At 48.3% G+C, this 22,891-nt stretch overlaps 1 protein-coding gene across 4 annotated transcripts in view; it reads right to left on the bottom strand.

Annotated features, from left to right (window-relative positions):
• The window catches only part of LOC119180119 (uncharacterized), a 207,671-nt gene that overhangs the window by 6,000 nt on the left and 178,780 nt on the right, over positions 1-22,891 (bottom strand). For 3 of the 4 annotated variants that reach the window (XM_037431261.2, XM_075868617.1, XM_075868619.1), the window contains exons 3-7: positions 10,976-11,064; positions 8,781-9,067; positions 6,907-7,243; positions 3,874-4,155; positions 1,374-1,646 (exon numbers count right to left, since the gene is read on the bottom strand). In XM_037431261.2, the coding sequence (XP_037287158.2) occupies positions 1,374-1,646; positions 3,874-4,155; positions 6,907-7,243; positions 8,781-9,067; positions 10,976-11,064 (1,268 nt within the window). The remainder of the gene's footprint in view (positions 1-1,373; positions 1,647-3,873; positions 4,156-6,906; positions 7,244-8,780; positions 9,068-10,975; positions 11,065-22,891) is intronic. The other variant, XM_075868618.1, reaches the window with a different exon arrangement.

Raw genomic sequence — 22,891 nt, 5'->3', positions numbered from 1 at the left:
ACACGCTACTGCGCCTATTCCCTTGAGACCACATATAGTGGGTGCGAAGGTTTCATGCACTACGTGTTTAAAATACGCACTAGGAACAGCGTGTCGCTGTCGCGTTCAACTCCTCAGGCGGAGCCTTAGGGTCCCCTATAACTTTTACGTCGGCAGCAGAATGGCAGACTGATAAACACAGACTGTCCGAAAGACCGAGCAAACAAACCGACAGAACGGACCCACAGAACAATGAACCGACACACCGAAAAACCGATAGACCGTCATACAACAGACAACTTGTCGTTCTATCGCTCTGTCGGTCTATCGTGCTGCCAGTCAGTGCTATCGGCCTGTCATGTTGTCGGTCTATTGTGCTGCCGAATTATCATCCTGTTGTTCTGTTGGTTTGTTAGCCTATCGTGCTGTCGGTCTGTTGTAACATCGGTCGATGGTTTCGTCGGTCTGCCCATTATTCTGTTGTCCTGTTGGTCTGTCGTTCAGATTTTGTGTCGGTCGGTCTGTGTGTATCAGTCTGTCTCGTGACAGAATGCCAGAACGTTACAGACAATTGACAGACTTGCAGATATAAAATCTGAAACACAATTACAATCGGTTATCTGGCCCACCACTCCTATACGTGGTTCTCAGCGGCCCTCAAGTGACCTTGAGCCTTCAAACAAAACATCCGAAGGACTCAAAGGGAGAATTTGGGGAATCACACCAAGAGTTTGAAGTGCAATCTTTGGCAGTCAGTCCTTCATACAAGACCACACTAAATGTCCCATAGGTGGTTCCAACAGGTTAGAAAATATATTGCGTCACAGCTCACGGTGTCCACACTATCACAGAAGCTGTAACTTCTTACACCTTAAACTCTAACTTGACATACACAACAGAGACGTTCCAAATGCAGATAGGGCACCATACACTTTCTCAATTAAACCACAGCGCCGCTGTTAAGTTCTCTTGAATGCTACCTGTAGGCAAGTAATCGTAGTGCTGCCAGAGGCAGCAGTTTCATGCGCACGTTACAGCATTTTTTCAAAAGATAGGCTCACGCGTGAGGCGCAGCCAGAGTTACAGCATATGCTATCTTTAGGCAGCGTGTCTGCTCCTGTATATGCTCCTGCAAAGAGACATGCTCCAGTAGACAGCCCACCAGCCCGCTATCGCGCCGTGGTCGCACCGGGCACATAAGGCGCGTATTTTTGTTATAAAGTGTGTCCTAGCGAACATGCACGAAATTGCGGCAAGAAAAGTCTCCAACAAGTCTGCCTTGCTTGTAGACATTTCATGCTTACCGGTTCTCCCCATTACGGGAGAGCCAGCCACTTTTTTTACATACCGCTGCTGACAAGAGAGGCCCCTAGTGATGCAAGTGATGCGGTTACCTTGTTCGGGAATGCCGACTCTGACGCAGGGTGCAGCAGTCCCCTCTGGGAGTCGACGGCGTCGTTGTATCGCGAAGGCGAACCATAGCGCGAGTGATGATGGGACACTTGCGGTGGTGGTGGAGGAGGCGGCGGCGGCGGGTTGTATGGAGACTGGGACTGAGCCGCAGCGGCCGCGTACATGTCGTGGTTCTGCGATGCGCTGTAGCCGCCCACGGACTGGAAACCCGGCGCCAGGGGCTCTGGCTCGGGGGGAGGCGGAGCCGCGTTCGACTGCACCACAAGGTACACAGGGTTTTCACTTCGCGTTTAGTTTCCTTACATGAGGAGTGTACTCTACAGTTTTGGACTGACTCGTGTTGGCATCACGGAGGTCCCAAGTTTCATTCACGCATAAGTTGAGAAGACTGCACGTTTAGATCACCGGCGTCATTGAAGGGCTAATTTGTCTGCCCGAGCCAGCGAGGCGACAGCGATACGCTAGCGCTGAGAATTCGATGCACTGCACTCGGAGCAGCAAACATTAGAAAGGAGACCATAATACATAAAACTGATAATCGCAATACATCTGATAGTCACAAAATAAAAATAAGTATTACGAGGGAAACACGCACGAATCAGTTCTCGGCGTTTCGCACAGCTTTTCCTTAAGCTGGCTTGAGTGAAGTTCTTTTTTTGATTAGTTGCCTCATACGTACGATTAACGGCACTAGTTTTTTAGTGGTTCAGCAAGTGTTGAGGAGAACGTGATTTCGACGATACGGCAGGGCAGGCCCTCCCAGTCCGTCAATGATCAGCAAAATAAAGATGCAGAAAAGGTTGTAGCGCAGCTACGCTTTCTTGCAAGTGATGGTCACTACGGAGCCAGTGTTAAAGAGCCCCCAACCACTCCAGGTTCAAAGATGAGAAATTGGTTCCTTTCTTGTCTCCTCTGCCCTTCCTCAGATGCTATCTCATCCTCACCTCACTTCTTTATAAAGCACGTGGACAATGTGAGCACTAAGTGTTGAGTCTAGCAGGACTTTGCGCTTTTCGGCTGCACACAGTCAGCTCCATGCGCTAAATACCCAGCCATACACGCGCGCTACAGTGCGTCAGCGCGTGGCATATGCCCTCTCTCTATGCACCCTCTTTCCTTGTGGGGAAAGGGCACGCCGATCCACGGGTATAATCTGCAAATTGCGACAACTCCTCCCTCAGTGGTTGAAAAAACAACTATATTATTCCCTTGTTCACTCACATCTCCATTATTGTCTTCTTGTATGGGGGAATACGACTAAAGCAAACACTGACAAAATTCACATCTTGCAAAAAAAAGCTATACGACTAATATCAGGGGTGTCATTCAGGCATCATACCGCGCCTCTCTTTAAAGAACATAAAATACTTACGGTAACCAACGTCATGAAACAAAAATTGGCAATGCTTATTTATAAACAAGTACGAACTGATCGCACAGGGTTTTATCAGAGGCATCTCCCGAGAGATCACAGTCACAACCTACGGCACAGGGTGTATACATATGAGAAACCACGTACAAATTACGGCACACAAAAACTATTGTATCAAATTTCGCATTTCTTGAACGAACAACCGATTGTAGCTTCTCTAATTGACAATACAGTATCATATGGCATTTTTAAAAAGAAGATACAGGAACACTTCCTATTTACACAAACGTAATCACCGTCACCATCTTTGTCTCATATTCCCTGAAGTATTTTCTTGTATATATCACATTAAGGTCTGCTTATGTTATCCAAACTGTGTTTCATTTATCGATCAAACATATTCCTTATTGATGTTGCTGTCTCTTGATTGTTGAAACCTTGTATTCAAGTTTAAAGTTTCTTCAGGTATTTTACATGTCTTACATTAGTCTTTGTTTATGTCCTCTACAGTTTGTTTCATTTGTCGGACACGCATATGCTTTATAGATTTCATCTCCTGCGCAAAATTTCGCTCATTTATGTTTTCCTGTACATGTTTTGCATATAGAAAGATATTTATTCTTAATTTCTTATTGACTCGTTACTTTACACTGAGCACTGTGTTATTTTGGTGGGTTTTGGGTTTACAGGGGGCAGGCGCTTTGTCAGGCTTTTATGCCTTTTCGCCGGTCCCCTAGGCAAATTGTACCTTTCTTCTTTTTTTTTGCTTTTGCCTGAAATAAACTTCAACTTCAACTTCATGTAGCCAAGCTCCCCTCTCTCCATAGGGAGAGGGCGCCACGCCGAGTCCACACGTCATGCGCTGGCGTGTTGTAACGCGTACGAACACTAAAGCCAGCGTTCTTACTGTTCCTCTTTTTCTTTTGGTTTGTTTGTGTTTCTCTCTATTTCGGTTAAACATTATAACTGCATCAAAGTGAAGTTTAGTGCCTAACCAATCCACATTATACTATTTCTTTGTCGAATACGTTTCCTACTTTGCACTAATGTGCATCCCTTTGATATACACCGACTCGTTCAGCTAGAACCGAGCGAATTCGGCGGCATACCTGGAAGCCCGGCGGTGGAGGGGGTGGCTGGAACGGGTTCGGGTTGCTTCCGTTCCTCCGGCTGAGCACCTGCGGCGCCGGAAGCAGGTACTGTTGCCTGGGTGGCAACGCCGCCTCGTGTTGGTGGTGGTGCGACGCCAGAGGGTGGTACTCGTCCCGCGGCCGAATCGGCACTCGCAGGGGCACCGGTGGAGGTGGGTGTTGCTGCAGGTGAGGATGCTGGATCGGCGCTGAAATCACCTCCTGGCTCACTGGTACGCCCACCGGGTGATAGCGGGTCGCCTGCGTCACAAGGAACCACAAGTCGATTGAAATACGTGGCTTTTAGAACACCAAGTTTGGCGGTATACGACATGGCAGAGCTCGCGTACTGTTTCTCTTCCGCGTTGTAGCTAAAGCAATACAATAAAAGCTCGTCAGTTAGACTCCTGTTAATTAAGGAAATGGTAACTCGGACGTATTCTTTTGTCCGGGCCAGCATGTGTATTGTTTATTGGCACCAAAAGCTCGTTAACTCGTTTTAGGGGCGAAGCTCCTTAGGGCGTGGGCTGTGCGTCCCCTGTAGCCTGTATGTAGCCACCTCTAGTTTAGTTCTTGCAGTGTTCACTAGATGGCGGTACCGTCCCCTGTATGTAGCCACCTCTAGTTTAGTTCTTGCAGTGTTCACTAGATGGCGGTACCGTCTCCTGTATGTAGCCACCTCTCGTTTAGTTCTTGCAGTGTTCACTAGATGGCGGTACCGTCTCCTGTATGTAGCCACCTCTCGTTTAGTTCTTGTAGTGTTTACTAGATGGTGGTACTTGTAGCTGATGATGAAAAGATGCTAGATGTTATAAACTAGAAAGCGGTACTTGTTGTTGATGAAAAACGCGAGATCTTATAAAATAGGATTGATGTCACATATGGCACGTGTCATTGGTTGAAGGCAATCGTTCGATTTAGTGCGGCGACGTACGCTAGGGGGAGCGTTGTAATAAAATCCGTTCGCTGTTGGCGCGCGCTCGGAGTCGCCGGATGGATAAGGCTGCACAGCGGAGAGAGCGCAAGGCGGCAGCAGCGCGCGCTCGCAGACAGAATCCCGATGTGCGAGCGCGCGAGGCAAGGGACATCGCAAGCCATCCATCGTCTAAGAACAAATAAAAGTTGATTTGTGTATATACACACATAGCGTTTCTCACGTCTTTACATGATGATCGACTGGGCGAATTACACGGAAGATTCACAGTTTAACGATAACTCCCTCCGGAGCTTCGCCCATTCATCATCATTCACCCCGTGAATATGCCGTAATTTTTTTTATTGCCCACAACACAATTAATTCGGAAAATCTTCTGAGCCTGCCTGCAAAGTGACAATGCATAGGGGAAAAAAAACAGCGTTCCGAAACAGCCACGGGCCTTCAGAAAGGTTTGGTCACCATTCACAATCTTAACCACGACGCGTTGTTGGCGACCAAGGTTCAGCGGCTGCGGCAAACTTATTTTGTTTCGACTTTGTGCGTAGCCATCGCATGCGCCTTCAGAACGGTGAGGGCCATGTGTGATCATGTCTTCCGAGATCACAAATTCATCTATGCACATCGGATGCACACCCTCGTTTTGACTTACGGGACAGGCGCCGAACCTGTGCGATCCTTCATCTCGCGTCTTCCGTCTTTTTGCGCTGCAATTACCACCAAACTAAACCTTTATAAGGTTCCAGTTTTACACGCGATTGCACTTCGTTTTAGCGTCGCCATTGCACCATTGCGCGCGCAATGTTACAAAACTCAAACACTTTGGACGCACGTGTTCGCGGAAAGCTCGCTTTCTACATTGTGTTGGACGAACGATGAGTTGCGAAAAAATTCACGCCCGCGTGGTTATGGTACGTAATAAGAATTGAGTGATTCTGAGCGCGATTCGACTTAAAACACGGAGGTCTTTAACTGTGGTCACATTATACACGACGCCGCATATCAGAAAAATTGCGGCTTTTCCGCTAGTCTTACGCAAAATAAGTAGGCTACTGTCTCGATGTATTCATCAAGAAAACGAAAATGCAATGATGTTATAGACACGTCTTTGTAGTTTTCTTAATAATTTCAATAATTGGGCATCGGTTGATTCGGACATTTTTTCCCCGTTCCCGTGGCATCCGAATTAACGAGATTTTACTGTTATGCGACTCAAAACCACCACATCATTACGAGAGACGCCGTAGTGGAGGGCTTCGGAAATATAGATCGCCTGCCGTTCGGTAATGAACACCTAAATGCAAGTACAAGATCCTGCAGCATCTCTCCTTGATCGAAATGCGCCAACAGAATCGCTCCAGTAAAAGCCCAAGGCGTACGATTGTCCCCACCGCGAGATAAGCGCGCACGCGTAAGCGTCTAACCCTTCCCCCCTTCCACGGGGGAAAATTACGCGTGGGAGATCAGTGCTTAAACACATGCACGTCGCTGCGTCATTGCGCCATCTACCTGGTAACGCTGGAAACACGATAGTTCCCCCGACATGGGCATCGCCAGCGGTACGTGGTAGATACAAACGGCGCGATGTTCCAGCGCTGAAACAGGCGCTCCTTCGTGGCTCAATGGTTAATGCGCCACACACTTACAAACGAGAGGTCGGACACTCGATCCTGCGTGCTAAAGTCTTTTTTGAATTATTTTCCTTCCTTGCATTTTCATATATACAGATACGATACATGTACTGTGAATGACGGCGGTCGTCTACGCCGACGACGGCGGCAAAATCCAGCCGAGAGTATCCGTTTGTGCAATAATTGCCATCGCAATAACATTTTGAAGGTAATTTCTAATCTCAAGTTTTCCCTACGTGTGACTAACGGATCCCACCCTGCCCCAACCTTAAGCGCAGTGACACTGACGTCACAGTTGCTACTTACCTTAAACGAGCTGCGTGGTTCTGTATGACCAATCCAATCGACTGAGCAGTTAAAAAAACACGTCTTTTGCCTTCCAGCCGCCATAGGCGAATGCATAAGCGACCTCGTGAGTATTTTTTGGGTTGGGCATAACGGACTCACCTTGGACAGGTGTTCGAGGTGCTGCTTATTGTGGTCTGTGGGCATGGGCGCGAACACGACGAACTGGGGCGACCGGCCGAATCCGTTTCTCGAGGCGTTCAGGATGTGGTTCAGCATGTCGGCGAACTCCGGAGAGTGCGGGTTCAGAGTCGACGTCGCTGGAGGCGGCTCACTCGGCACGTGCACCGTGGTCGTCGACCGCGGTCGCCGCGTCGTCGTAGACGTCGTGCTCGTGGTCGTCGACGTCGTGGTCGTCGTGGTGCTCGCCGTAGTTCGCCGCTTTGTGGTACTCGGCGGCGTGCTGCGGGTGCTGGGGGCCGCGCTCGAAGCTGGCAAGCTGCGGACGCACGGAAGTCAGAAATATCAATACGCATTATTTTGTTTTCTTTGATGACGTGTAAGGAGATGTCGGCCCACCGATGAGCATAGTGAGCGAAGCAATAGCCAAGAAAGATTTTTGCACTGATAAGTAATTCTTCGCAGTATTGTATTTTACACAATGGTGCTATAAGACATATCTTAGTGTTACACGAAAAATAAGGAGAGATCAGCGCGGAATAGCTTCTATATCGTAATAAACAACAGCATATCCGCAGCGCCACACACACGCAAGTACAAGAATAATAAAATTGAGCGAGATGAGAGCTCTCTTCGTTGTGTTCTCGATATCGATTCCGACGGCTCAAAATTCATTTAGTAAGGCTAGTCACATTGCTTTTTCACCGAGATTAAGACGAGAAAATGGAAATCTGTAGTGTGTTGGACACTCCTGCTCTTTCTTGGAGAAAAAAAATTGAGCAAATTCAGGCACTCCCATTTCTTAACGCTCGACAAATCTGCATGGACGTCTGTGAAGAGACACTTTCACCATTTAACGCGATGCGTTCAAATAGCTCAGGTCGCAGAAATTCTAGTGTACCTTTGTCCACGACCGAAAAGTCAAAAATGGTGAAAAGAAGTAGGTAAACTTTTAGGTTCGAGTGAGGAATAAACCTAGGCAGTCTGCGTGGCAAGCCTGGTATTCTATTGCAAAGTCCCATCATTTTTTCCTAAATTGCTGCCAAAAAAAAAAACATTATACGAATGTCATGTAGTGATAGGAGTCTCCTCAGCGCATGTAATAAAGCGCGACAGAAGCGTAGAAGTGCGCCAGGAGTCAGAACATGTGAATCGTGTTTAATGATAATCGGCGGCAAAAGCTTCAAAAAAAAAGTCAGCAGATGGTGAACAGCTATGGGTTCAGGTGCTGCCGCCTTACGCACGCGTAGTAGGCCCTTCGCTCATTCGCAAAATGAATGATTATGGCACAGTGCGCACTTAAGAATTGTACTTGCCGAATGCATTCATGTAAGATGGTCAATGTTACACGCACAGTCGTTCGTCTCGTTACGACACGGTTGAGGCATGCACCTGCAGAACCGAAGCTATCCGAGGCTAGCACTTGAGAAGGCGATGCACACGGTGTTAAATTAGGCTATATATTGCGTTCTATACTGTTGGAGGCGAGGCTAAAGTGTCGAGGTTTCATGGGCGAAGCCCCTTAGGACCAAGCTATGTCCACTGTCTGACGGTGTGACGCGCTATGGATATCCATATGATTATCCATACCCACATCCATATGGACATCTCAACACCGTATGCGCATTGTGATTAGTAAACAACTTTGTATATACTCTAAACACGTGTCGTCACGCCTTTCCAAAATCAAGTGGGCAAAGTACGGGGCAAAGTACGGAGCTTCGCCCACTCGTCATCATTCACTTCATAGATAAGCTGCGATATTTTTTCCTCGTTGTGTAAGATGGCGATCGAAGATAGCAGCAACAATTAGTTTTTTTTAAAAAAAAAACATAATCAGCGGCTGCATCATTTACCTGTGGGTGGTGGTGGTGACCTTGTCTCGACCTTTGGCGTCCTTGTCTCCCAGCACGAAGTGGACCACGTACACGGGCTTGTCGCCGTCGGTGCCCACCGTGGTGGCTTCGACGATCGCGCCCGGCTTGGGCTGCGCCGGCAACACGGGCAGCGAGTTGGACGCGTAGTCTGCTGCTGCCGACGACTCGCCGCTGTCACCAGGTGGCGATGGCGGAGGAGGGATCGCCTGGGACGGCTTCGAGTACGATGGAGGCTCGTCGAGGCGATCGTCGTACGACGACCGATCCTGCGCAGACGCGTCTACTTTCAGGGCGCGTGAAGGAGGAAAAGCTCGTCGTAAAAATACACTCAAAATCCCACCAACGTACGTGTGCGTGATAAGACAGATGCTTGGGCTAGTTGGTGATTGGGAATGAACATATTTGCACAGCGCAAGAGTACGAGTAGTTACGACGCAACTACAGAAGAAGATACAAGGACAGAAAGAGCGCTGCTGAAATTTCACTAGCGAAAACGCTGGAAATATATACTCGTGACAGAACATCACAGCGTAATCGCGCAACCTATTGCATCACAGCAAGATAATCATCATCTCACTATATAATTACAACGTCACAGCTCAGCACAAGTTCACAATCTATTGTGTGAAAGGCAGAAACTAGTCAGAGCAAGCGAAGGCATGCTGGCTGATACATCGGTCACCCAGCATTTGCATTTCATTGGCCTCCATAATTTCTTGTGTTAGCTGGTGACGGTGGCCCCGCCGCGGTGGTCTAGTGGCTAAGGTACTCGGCTGCTGACCCGCAGGTCGCGGGTTCGATTCCCGGCTGCGGCGGCTGCATTTCCGATGGAGGCGGAAATGTTGTAGGCCCGTGTGCTCAGATTTGGGCGCACGTTAAAGAACCCCAGGTGGTCTAAATTTCCGGAGCCCTCCACTACGGCGTCTCTCATAATCATATGGTGGTTTTGGGACGTTAAACCCCACAAATCAATTAGCTGGTGACGGTGTTTGGCTACAACAATGCACAGCGCTCTTTCTGTCCTTGTCTCTTCTTCTGTAGTTACGTCGTAACTATTCGTAGTCTTGTGCTGTGCAAATATGTACATGTGCGCGACGATGTACTCGTCTGCGTACAGGCGAGGGTATCGGCAATACAAGCTGACAAAAGCGTAATGGTTGCGATATAAACCGGTTTAGAATCAAGGAGGATTAACTTAACAATTAAACCTGACGTCCTCGAGAAACGCAACAATAATTCTTTAAAGAACACTTGGCTTCACTGTGAATGAGAAGTATAGTGTCTCGTGGGAATGGAAAAGCTACCCCGCTGATTTGAAGGCTCAGCCGCATGCATAAGGGACCAATCCCGAATGAAGATACCCTGCAGGAACATGGTGTTCCCATTTTTGCAAGCACGTATAAGGTGCCACAAAAAAAACCTGTTACACTTCGCGAGATTAAACTATGTAGCTTTATGAACACTCGTGATCTAGTTGTCCAGTGCAGGGTTGCATTGCAGATACTGTCATCTCATGTAATTAACCTCCGTGCCTTCTTATTTTCGCTCTATCTCTCTGTGAACTTATGGTGAGCCTTAACACGTGTGTACATTTAGGTCGACGCTAAAGAACGCCAGGTAGACTTAGTTTCCGGACCCCTACACTACACTGCCATCTCTCTTATCCATAAAGTGGTTTTGGGACGTAAAACCAGAGCAGTCCCTTGGCGTCTATACTATTTGTCTTACTTTACTTCTTTCCTGTGTATGCTTTGCACCTTTATTCTCCCCAAGAGCAAGGTATACATGTAGCCTGCAAGGGAGTTGTTCCCTTCTCGCCTTTTCCTCTCCACGCCACCGGCTCCACTATATACGACAATAGCTTCGCCACTATACTCGAGCCAACACCATCTAGACTAGCTCGAACAGACATATACATAAAACTTCCTTTTCATCCTCTTACCTTTACCCATCATCTCCTTCTCATCAGGAGTCACTCTCGTAGTTGCGCTAGAAAGCGCGGACGACAGATCGCCAGGAATTTAATAAAATGCTTTCCATCGCCACCACCTCGCACATAAGCACTTCTGCTGGTATTTTTTTTAAGGTTCTTTGCTACTTCACCGCACTGAAGTAGACCCCCCGCCCCGCGCTCAAAGAAAATAGAGAAAGAGAATCGTCAGTGGTGTACTCACGTTGCTCACCTGAATTCGTATGGGCGACTCTGTCTTCTCGAGGGCGGACGCCATGACTGAATCGGCACTCACTGCCCACGCTACAACCCCTGCGAGAAAAAGAGAAAAAGTGTCACATCCCGAACGAAATGAAAACACGATAGCGACGGACACATCCAGCCTGCTTCAACGTATAGACAACAAAATGCATTAATATATCTTCTATCTTCCATTAGAATACGTGTACACCGCAAATTGTTAAGTTCTGTGGTGTTCAATGAAACCAGGTCTCTTGAATTCGCCTTCTTGAACATCGTTCCCTTGTGGCGAATTGACCGAGAGCCATCGGAAGTCACTTATTTTGGTTTGCCTATCTCATCTTGAGTATTCCACATTGCAAATATCTTGTCTGATTTTCCAGCGTTCGGCCTTTATCAGATTCAATGTTGTCAACGCCAGATTTGCGTCAGAAACTTATTTACGATTAATCAATATATGAATCAATCAACGACAAAACATCAGGAAAGCGGCGTAAGGACCGCCACTCTATACGTAATCTTGTTCCGGGACCACGTTGGGCAAGCGATGTCGCAAGTGTTGCTATAAGTTCCCGCCCACCGCATGGTCGGGTATGGCGAAAAAAAAAAAAAACAAAACAACATCAAGTCAGCAAGTACACGTCACCTGATCTGGAACAACTTAAATTCGCGCGAGAAACACTCTGGCCTCTATGCCATCCAAAAACTTCGCCACACCCCCACTCTCATGCAAGGAGAAAGACGCACGAATTTCGCGTGCGGTGTGTATTATACGGTAGCTCGTATTAAGCGGGATCCTAGACCGGTGACAGTGCGCTTCTGTAGCAAGAGCTACGGAAATAATGAAAGCATTTGACCGAAAGCTAAGACAGTAAACTGCGCTAATCATGAAGGTCCTTCATAAAGTACAAAAGAGTAAAGACTGGAGCTTTCGTTTAAAGCCCGCTGGCTCTAATTGCTTGAGAGTCTTCCGCTGTGGTGGTGGATGACAGCGTTCAAGCGACTCGGCACGGCGAGTGGACAATAACGAGATAGACAGAAAAACAAGTAAAGAAAAAAAAGGGCGCCGACGACAAACGTATGTACGAGCCATGTCTCTTTCAAGTGCCCTGCCCTGTTTTCTGCTGCGTCCGTAGAGCGTCCATTGTTTTCGGCGAAGGCTCGCACACCAACCGTGAAAGCGCCAGTCAGCAGCCAGCCTTCCGTGCTCGCCTCTCCGCGGGGACGTGGCATACGAGTGTACACGCAACCTCGCATCAAATGTGTACGTTTGTTTCTCGTTTTCTTTTATGACCGCCAGGGGGCGCTACCTCCACCCCCCTGTGCTCTTTTGAGTGCATATACACAAACACGCGCATGGTCGCGCACTCTGAAAGCCGTCTTCTATCAAGTGCGGCTGCAGCTCTATCAAAGTGTGCGGAACCTGCGATGCAGCGGGAGGAATCGCTGCTCGCGCAGACGCGGTCTCACGGCTCTCAGAGGCGAGCGGGAAGCCTGCGCACGATCGCTCTCGCAAATTGACTGCGTTCGTTTCGTTTCATGCGATGCCGCTTGTTTTCCCACTCGCAAGTCTGTAAGTCGAGTTGGTGGTGAATACAGAGCTACGCAGAGCTATAACAGCTGCACATTAGCTTTACGTCCATCCATAAGCAATTCCCGCGCACTTTTATGACAGTGCGCTTGTGGTGGCTTCTGTTTAAGGAATATGGAGAGTGGGGCGAAGCATCCGTCCATCCATTCGTTCTTCCTTCCGTCCGTCCATGCGTCCGTCTGTGTGACCGTACGTGCGTCCATCCGCCTGTCCGTGCGTGCGTCTGTTCGTGCGTCCGCACGTCCATCCGTGCGTCTGTCCCTGCGTTCGTCCATGCATCCGCCCCTGCGTCCATCCGTCCGTGCAGCCATCCGTGCGTCCGTCCATGCATCCGTCTGTGTGTCCATTCGTCCAACTAGTCAACACTCCAAGTACTACCATCTCGCATCTTTTCATCATATATTCCGCACATAGAAGCACCGCCATCCAGCGGACATTCCAAGGACTAAACGAGAGGTGGCACATGCACACTTTCTTACAGCTCGCGCTTCGTGTCTACTTCCCACCTTTAACAACCTCGAGTTCACTCTATTCATGGCACTGCGGCCCAATGCTCGCTAAACCTTTCTAAAACCTAGGAGGTTATGCTCAGCGAGTATAACGTAGCAACCCTTTCTTGTCAGATGGTGCTCAATGTACATGCCAATGACTGCTAAGGGGAATGAGAGACGGGAGAATTCGGCTTTTAGTTAACGTGCACGCTGCCAATTTTTTTATTGTTCAACAACGCACAGAAGAAATCTCTCACCGGCACCACCTGGGAGGTCAAAATGTAAGACTGGTTACACACTACGACTACTACTACGACTACGAGGGACGAACGGATGCCGATATGGAGCTTCGCCACTAAAACGGCTGTAACGCCGCCAGAGACACAGCGATAGAACTTTCATCCGTGTCAATAGTAAAAGCCGCCTTTGAATAAGAGCACTACGTGACGCAGAAGTGCGAAAATATCGCACCATATCCGAGAGGGCAAGTCAATACGGAACGCGCCAGCGTGTTCGGCAAGACGGTCAAGCGCGATCGAAACCGGGAACGCGGTATACCTTCGCCGCTGCCCGTGTCGCCACGTTGATGCGGCTCCGAACACGGCGGTTCTCCGTGGCGAGCGGCGGAGTGTGCACATGTCGTGGGCGTGTACGACGGCGGTCTATGTATAGAGTCGAGTCGGTTGCGGTTTCTCCACCGCCGACATGCTCGGTCGACCGCTCCAATGGCGAGAGGCGATTATCACCCCGGCTGGGCCGCTGTGCGCGCTGGCGCTACCTTTCACGAGAGAGCCATACGCTAACCCTATATATTGTGCGCGCTGCTCGCCCGACTGGACGGCGTGATTCAGATGTCGTCAACCCCCCCCCCCCTTTTTTTTTCTTTTTTTTTTTGCAAATTACGTGGCAGACAGTGATAGCAAATCGAGATGTACGAAACCAAGACCCGTTTCTTTGTTGAGGAAGTGACGAATGGCCGAGGCAGTGTCAGTACTCATTGTCTGGAAAAAGTGCACAAAAAAAAAGTAGACGGCAAAAACAGACGCTCAGGTCTGTTAATATGGTATGAATAATAATAATAATAATAATAATAATAATAATAATAATAATAATAATAATAATAATAATAATAATAATAATAATAATAATAATAATCGTACTTTAACGTCCCAAAGTCACCATATGCTCGTGAGTGACGCCGTAGTAGAGGGCTCCGGAAATTTCGACCACCTGGCGGTTCTTTCGACGTGCATCTGAACCTGCAGGTACACGGCCTAAACCATTTTCGCCTCCGTCGAAAATGCGGTCGCCATGGTAGAAATTTGATCCAGCGACTTTCGGGTCAGCAGAGGGATATAAACCATTTGACCATCGCGTCGTGTTACATCAGTACACGAGAAGTTTTTGAAGCTTTTCACGCGAGAAAGTCCAGCGAATATTGTGTTAGCCAACCCTCAGTGCTGTTGCAGAACAATATAGTTTTACGGATGAACGTATGACTTGATTTTTTTTTCTTAACTTGGACTTCATACCATGCGCGGTTTGTGCTTACAAGTTCGTGTTTATTTTCAAGACGCTTTCAGTTGTGAGGCAGTGCTGCGTGTCTTTCTTGTTTATGCTGTGTGTTCGTATGTGTGTGTGTTTGCTTCTGTGTGTGCACCATTCATCGGAAGATGAATGGCCACCAAAAAGCCCAACTTGGTATTTCGTTAGAAAGCATCAATGCCTCCAATGTAACAGCGTTCTCTGACGATCTTCACCATCATTCTCAGCCTATATTTTTTTTATATCCACTCCACGACTAAGTCGTCTCCCAGCAATCTCCAAATTTCTCCATCTTGAGCGAGCCAATTCAATTTTATATCCATGCGAATTTCATCATTACTGGGGACGCTATCACTTATTATACAGCCGATCGCTCGCTGGGTCACAAATAAACAGTTTTCCACATAAGTTCACAAAATTTTCACCAAATATGTTGCTGCCTAAACTTCTCTAAAGCAGTAAAAATCATTTCCTTCGTTAGCGTACAGACATGAATTGGAGCCTGTTGCGGCTTATTTCTTCTCAGCTGCTACATTTCTTTAATTTCATCAGGAAAAAAGAAAGTGGTTTACCGAAAACAAAAATGAAGAAGTAAAGTGAGACATGTAGCATAGTGAAACAAAGAAAATAGCATGGTGATGTATACAATTCACTTGCAGGAGTTCGCACCGAGATAGAACGTCGTCCACCGCGACAGGATCTTTGGTCATGGTGCTCAGATGCTGACGCGAAGGTCGCAGGTTCGACCTCGGCCGTCGTATTTCCGAGTGGGAGAAATAGAAGAGATCGACATACTGTGTAATGTATAAGGGCACGCTAAAAAATCCCAGGTGGTCGAATTTTTCGGAGCCATCTATACCATATGGTGTCTCATAATCATATCGTGGCCTTGGGACGTCAAAAAGCTAGATATTAAAAATTAATATAGGCACGTAACACCCCAAATACTATTATGGATTCGAACTTTCATACGACACGTTTACATCGAAGTTTACACCCATCATGTGTGTGTGTTGTGATGTGAATGACGTGTGGACTATTATGTACACACGAGCGAATGCATCTTCATAAGGACCAGACGTGTGCTCTGCTGTTTTGTGCTGGGTGGACCGAACATTAACGAAAGACATTATCAGAGACTTAATTCTTTGACTTTCGAACATTTCCTTTCCGTTTGTTTGTGATATGTGCGTATAAGTGTGTCCTTGCATATCTGTGCCCGAGTGTTCTATTTTCCATGCACTTCTCTGTATGTTTTGCTTCAAGATACGTGTTTCACTCAACGGCTAAGGAGTAGCCGGCGCCATAACGGTGCGCCAACATCTCCTTATATATCATATCAATGAAAAAAAAAAAAACAACGAAGTTCTACGCGGACTGACACATCATCGGAGTGTTGTTGGCCGGAGCACACGCATGGGGCGTTTGATCTTGTAGCGCTTCTGCAGAAGCCCTCTCTCTCTGCAGGCGCCACATACACACTAATACATATACATCCGAGTCGGGCCGTCATCTGGAAGCGTTGCGTTAAGCGGCGCGTGGCAGAACACCGACGCGGCGTTTTCTTTTCCTTTTTCGAGAAACATTTCCCGAATGCCGTTGCACGAGAGTCGTGATTCGAGTATGAGAGCAGCTGAGCATGCGGGCCCACACTTATCCGCCAGCCGCGCTTATTTCTGGAACGAGGAAATCGGGAACTCGCTCACGTTTATATGACTCTCGCCCGTGTTTTTGTTGTTTTTGCTTGCCATATTTCATTTGCTTAGTTGCTATACAAGCTCGGCAGCGAGTGTGCCGCTCCCTTTCGCGCGCAGAGTTGCACTGGGATTGCGCGCAGGCGAAGAAGTCTCTCGCTTACGCATTCCCGCATTTTTCCTCGTTGGGCGCTCGAGACGTTTCGACTTGCTCAAAACCGCTCTCCTGATAACGGGTCTAGCTCCTTTCCCGCCAGCCATCTTTCCTTCTCTCTCTCTCTCTTTCTCTCTCTTTCTCGGCAGCCAGAAAGCTACTCGGAACTAAGCCAAGACATAGCCAAATGAGCAAACAGAAGTGTCAAAGTTTAGAACACTCGGCCCCCGTAGAACGTCCCTTCACTTAACGCTTCACATTCACTCGAGAAAGCCGATGGGAGCACGTCTATGTAGAGCAAGTAACAACTACATATCAGCTATAATGTGCATTGATTCTTGAGGAGCACAGCATCATTTTTTCAATCTAGCGGTGGCGCTGTGCTCTGTCAAGTGAGGGACGAAATTCGAATCGAGGAGCGTTTATGAATGCGGGGGTCAGAAGTGCAACCACATGCAGAATAGACCCTTTCGCTGAAGGCAACCTGGGAGCCACCATAGTCTTCTCTGGGCTGTTGTTAATATGCGTGACTTCCCAAGAATGCACTGCCGATACTGTGACGTCGGTTTTTGTGCTCCCGTGCAACAGCCCAGAAACGAGGGGATCTTCTCTGTTAAAAAGGTTTACCAGGTAGCCGATTCATCGCTTGAATGTGCACTTGGAGATAAGCGGACTGCGGACGTCTTGTGATATAAAAATTTGAAAAGTCATGCACATTTTCTCGCGTACGGCTTGCATCATATACACGATTTTATTTTCAATTAATGGGAGCCGCCATCTTGGGGCTGACAAGCGATTGTTTTTCGGGTTTAATATGTGGTAATATGAAATGATCATGGTCATGGAACGTTCGATGTACCGGTCCAAGCGTTTTTGTGCTTGCGAGTTCACCGTAGCAGTGTTTGTTCGATGATTGCGCCGAAAAATTATGTATGTAGTTTCCTGATGATACACCAGAGGAAAGTGTGGCGCTAGTTTCTGCGGCCGTTTCAATGCATGGCGTCTCAACCAGCATGAGAATCGTGAGTCTAAGTTACGTTATTTCGGCTCCGTTGCGGTCTGGAGCCACTTTGTCGCAAAATGATGTTCAGCAAATGTTCAGAAGTTCCAGTGCCCCACCTTAACATTCTAGGGTCACCGATTCAGATCGGCTCTTGAAGTTGAGAACGGTCCATTCTTTTATTCGAAACAAACGCCAAAATACAACAATAAACGAAACCGTGGTGTTCACGCAAGCTCAGGCGAACCATGGCACGGCGCCGGTTCCAAACGCCAACACAATATAACTACTAACGTTCACAAAGCACATTGGCAACGACAAGCACAATCATAGTGTCCGCGCCCGCCACATGAACACCGAATCACTTACAAACACGCAAAGTAATACGCCTGATATGCCCCTTTATAACAACAACAAAAAAAAAGCGTCCATAGATTGCCTAGCTGAAACGACGTTTTAAGCTGACAAAAAGCCACAATGTTCAACCGATCCAAGCCAAGCTGGGTGGAAATAGCGTTTTCGTTATGTTGGCCGGGTGAAAAAAAGCACTCGATCCGCTTTTTTTTTTTTTTCGCCGGGTTACAGAAGCACCGGCATCATCGTTTCCAGGTGGCTGAACGACAGCAGCGCCTGAGTTCCCTCTATATAGGTAATAATTATGCCTCGCATTGTCTTTGACCCGTAGAATAAGCTGATACTATTGCTGCGCATCTGATTGGTTCAGAGCATTGCGACTCCAGTAGCGCAACTTGTCGGCGGGGAGGGGGGGGGGGGGCGAACCTTCGCGTTTCCCACTATTTTGCCGTCTGCTGCCAGAACCAGGTTCGACATGCCGCTTCCCCGTCACACGCGACGTCTCTCTCGAATGCCGGGACCCCGAAGAGTTGAGGTGCAAATTGACTACCCCCTAAAAATACCGGCGCTTGGCCGCGGCGGCGCTGCTTGCGCATAAACGAGCGCAGCCGTCGGCGACAAGTCCTCTTAGTGAAACAAAACGGAAGTAGATTAAACGGAAGACGTTTTTTCCTCGCGCGCGAACTGGGACGCGCCGGCTTCTTCCGATGTGGGAAACTGATTAGCGCGACTCGTCCCTTCTCTCGTTCCTTTTGTATTTTCTGGTTCTCACCGAATTGTCTTTGCGCTAAAAGAGCACGTCCGTTCGCCCTTCAGCTGGAGCGCCTCTCTTGCGGCCATTGAGGAAGAAGAAAGCAAAATGTAAAGACAACGCCAGCTTTCGCGAGCAGAGTGCTTGTGGAGGAGGAAACATTTTCGGGGGCTCCGCGCACCGATTGGGCCGATCAGATAAGCAACATGGTTGACTTCTGGCGCTCCTGCGAGCATCGAAGAAAACAGGGGGATACAAAAAAAAGTTCTAATTGGAGAGTTCCTCCACGTGCGTGGCTTACACTTCGCGCTGTTGGCAAACCGAGCTCTGTCTGTGAGTGTGACACATTTGTGGTGAGGGCGCCGCTCAAGGTGGCGAAGACACTCCATTTATAATGTCACTGTATACCACTTCTATTAGGAGTTATGCGCTTCTCTACCCACCCTTACAGGATAGGAAACAGAAAATTTTCTTCAGGTTAAACGCCTTTCACTCAAGTCTACGCAGGGTTACCCCATCAGGGGAAGGAAGGGGGGTCATCACAGCCGCCTTCTCCCCTAAGTCAAGGCAACAGATTTTCACTCCCTTTTAGGTAACTATAGAGGACTCGTGAGTGCCCCCCTTCCCCCATGCTTTCATTTATTTTCTCTCTCAAGGCGAGAGCTTTAGACGTTTCGTCAACGCTAACGCGACTGTCGCGCGTCAATACGAGCAATGAAAAAAAAAATATATGGACCATCTCCCCGAAGGGAAGCCTGATGGGATGCGAAGCAGCAGCGATGCGCACGGCGTTGACCCGGCCGAAGCGAGGGTCCACGCGGGTGCTAGAGGAACGGTTTGAAGCGAAACTCAAGCTCAAACTCAAACTCAGTGTAGCGTTTACTCGAGTATACGTTTTTTTCAAACGGAAAGACAGGGTAGGCGGGTTGGGTTTCGTATAAGTCAAACGAGCCGAAAGATTGTTTCCACTTGGCATGCAGTCAAGCGTTGCGGGCGGTGGAGAGTGTGAAGCGAAGTGTGTTGCAAGCGGGCGGCGAGCATGCTACGGGTGAGAGTGACGCCAGCGCGCACCTGCGAAGGACGCGTGCGAGGAGGCCATGGCGTAAACCCGCAGTTGCGCTGTGACCTAATTGGCACTGCTCCAGCACCTGTGGCGAGGTGAACGCGTTGAGGCGCGTTCGTACGGACGTACGAACGGCGTCACACACGAGAGTCAAAGAGCTGCTTCGCATCCAAAAAATTCATGCGATGACATCACTATAAACGGCTTGCACTGACGTCACCAAAACCGCCATGCTGGTGCAGCAGTAGTGCGGAAGGCAAAGCTTGTGATGTCACATTTACGATATCAGAACATCACATACAAGTTCTTTTGCTGTTCATCCACAGAAGCCAATAACGCACCGGCCACCTCCTCCTCATCACATCGAAGCGGGTTAACCGCAGCGTGGTTATGTCATCAAAGCCACCATGCTGGTGCACAAGTACTTTACGCAGCTGTGTACATGACGCCACATGCAAGCTATCAATATGTCATTGTCACGAAGATGCAGGCCGCGAGATATTGTGACGTCATCACGACGTTCAATTTGACACCGCACCGCGTGATGACGTCATCACATGACATCATCGATCAGTCAAAGATGGGCAGGTCTCAAATGTGGGGTCCAACCACCCTTCGTCAATAGTCGTATGTTTGTACGTGGCACGTGCGAAACACCCACGCAAAACTTTGGAGTATGGGTGATTTTACACGCCAGTGCTGCAATGGAAAAAAAAATTAAAGAAGCATCACCTTATTGGTGCCAAGCCTTGAAGTGCGCAGTTGGGCAGCTTTTTTTATCCCCTTCAGTTTTATCTTTCCTTCCTTCGTTTTTCTTCCTTGTTTTCTTCTCCAGTTTTTTGTATTTTTTATATTTATATATATTGCCTTCTCATATTATTCGTTTCCATCTTTTTCTGTTCATCGCCTGCTTCCTTTCATTTTCAATTTTTATACGCGGTTTTGCTTGCGTTTACCTCTAAAGCTCTGAAGTGCTCCGCACTTGCAATGTTTTGGCGACCTCTCGTGTTGTGCTGCCTGTAAAACGCGACAATACCCAAGCAGGCAATAGGTGGAGAGTGAGCGAATATAGTGGACCATACAGTGTGAGGAATACAGTGAGCGAATACGGTGACCTAACTGTCCTAGATACATTTTTCTTGAGTTTCAATAAACGTTCAGTTGAAAGTAAGCGCTAGAGATGCCTTTCTTACTGCGTGTTCGGTTTCTGGTTTGCGTTTTTTTTTATAATGACACGCCAACTCGCCGAACAATCTAATCTTCTAAGCCGTCGCTGTGCTATAGCTTTGACGTCTTGAGTTCTACATCACTAGTCTTCGTTCAACCGATCTCTCAAAATGCTTGGCGTTAAAAAAAAAAACATGAAAGTAATCCGCAATACTTTCGTAGACAGCTCCGACAAGTTCCGAATACGCAGCGGGAGACGTGACTAAAACGGGAAACGGAAGAGGAATAAAAATTAAAATTAAAAAAAAAAAACAAAGCGGCGCTCGCGAACTACCGCATCCCCCTCGCAGTGGAACGCAATGCTGGGCAGGCCGAGTGTCCAGTCACGACAAGGGCGCGAATATCGCAGCGTGGTCTACTCGGACGCTTCCTATATTGGGAGAGAGAATCGACACGCATTGCCGCACACGTTTCCTGCATGCGAGCGTCCTGCAGAAGCGCGTTTCGCGCAGTCATTGGGCAACGAGATAGTTCGCCAGACAACGAGCCTCACAGCAAGACAGCTTTCGCTCATGATATCATTTGAAATTCTAGCTTCGCGTTCATTATACGAACCGTTTTTTTTTTTCTTTTACAGCGTAAGACGGTTTCATTGAAGCGCTTTCTGGCTCATCATCGAGAGAGAGAGAGAGAATAAACTTTATTGGGTTCCAGCATGCGGGATTCCCTCCGGCCGCGCAGGGCGTGGGGTTCACCCTATCTCACGTTACACTAGAAGTCCTAATGTCACGCGGGCCTAGACCTCAAGGCCTTCGTGCCCCGTCGCCGCTCGGGTTACTGAGGGTGTCCCCCTTTCGCCTTTGCAGCGCCAGTGCGACCTCGAGCTGCCGAGCTCATCATCGAGAACATCATTTTGCAGCCAGAATTGAAGGAATGAAAGAAAAAAAAAACAGGCGCGAATAAGAGTGGGACATGAAAATCAGCACATAAACGTATAGCCCAGGTGAGATATAAGACTGAATGTGTTGTCTGAAGACTGCTGCAGGAAGTTTACAGTGCATACTCTCATAAGGCCAGCACTTGCAAATGCTAGCAATGGTGGTCAAATTATCGATGCTGACTGTCTGCTTCTACAGGAATTTGATAGAAGAAACTGAAAGTGTCAGTTACGTATAATACGAGTTGGAGGCAAAAGCAGGTATACTATATGCACCTTGCTATGTATTAAAAACATGCCCAGCAGAGTCTTCTACTCTGCGGCGGCAGGGTATCGTTTTATCGGTGAACGCGTTCACATTGATTGATTGATATGTGGGGTTTAACGTCCCAAGGTGAACGCGTTCACGGAGTTACCACCCATGCTCACCTCGTTCTGTTCTTTCCTTATTTGTTTTCTTTTTTTATGCTTCCTTGTAGACCTTCGTCCATTTCGATCAAGACCACCTTCGCATGAAACATGCAAGGCTTTCACCGAAATGACAGGCATGCGCAAGATGGGGGGAGGGGGGAAGGACCGTAGCCTTGGCTTTTTCCTCTAATCATCTCAAGTGATGGGGAGGGGGGCGAAATGTGCTCTATACTTTTGCTTCATGCTCTTTTCAAGCATATTATGAAACGTACTCTTTTAGATGCGGAGCATCTTATACTCGCGCCTTGTAGTGCGCCGTCCGCACCGTCCACGCCGTCCGCACCGCTTCTCGAACATTCGACAGCTGACGCGCGCGCATGCGCCGTCGCGCCGTCGCCCACTCTTCCACCATCTGTGCATCCCTTCCTCCTCTACACACCGCGCGCGCTTCACTCCTCCACCATCTGTGCACCCTTCCTCCTCTACACACCGCGTTCGACATCTACAATTCTCCTGATTCTCCAGTGGACGCGCATGTGGCGTCGCGCTTCGAGAACATTCAACAGCTGACAGTGCATGCGCCGTCGTGCTGTATAATATACTCAAGGTCGGCGCTCGCTCGCTCAGTTGCCGCTCGTCGGTTGGTTTGTACGGCGCGTCGACGTCCAAGGTCGCGGTGAAATGAATTCCAACGAATCCACAAACACAATGATCGACGTCCCTTCGACCAGCGCCGCCCTT

The sequence above is a fragment of the Rhipicephalus microplus genome, chromosome 7, assembly GCF_043290135.1.
Source record: "Rhipicephalus microplus isolate Deutch F79 chromosome 7, USDA_Rmic, whole genome shotgun sequence".
In the NCBI taxonomy this organism is placed as follows: Eukaryota; Metazoa; Arthropoda; class Arachnida; order Ixodida; family Ixodidae; genus Rhipicephalus; species Rhipicephalus microplus.
The sequence above is the reverse complement of the archived record's forward strand: the minus strand, read 5'-3'. Positions and strand labels throughout refer to the sequence as shown.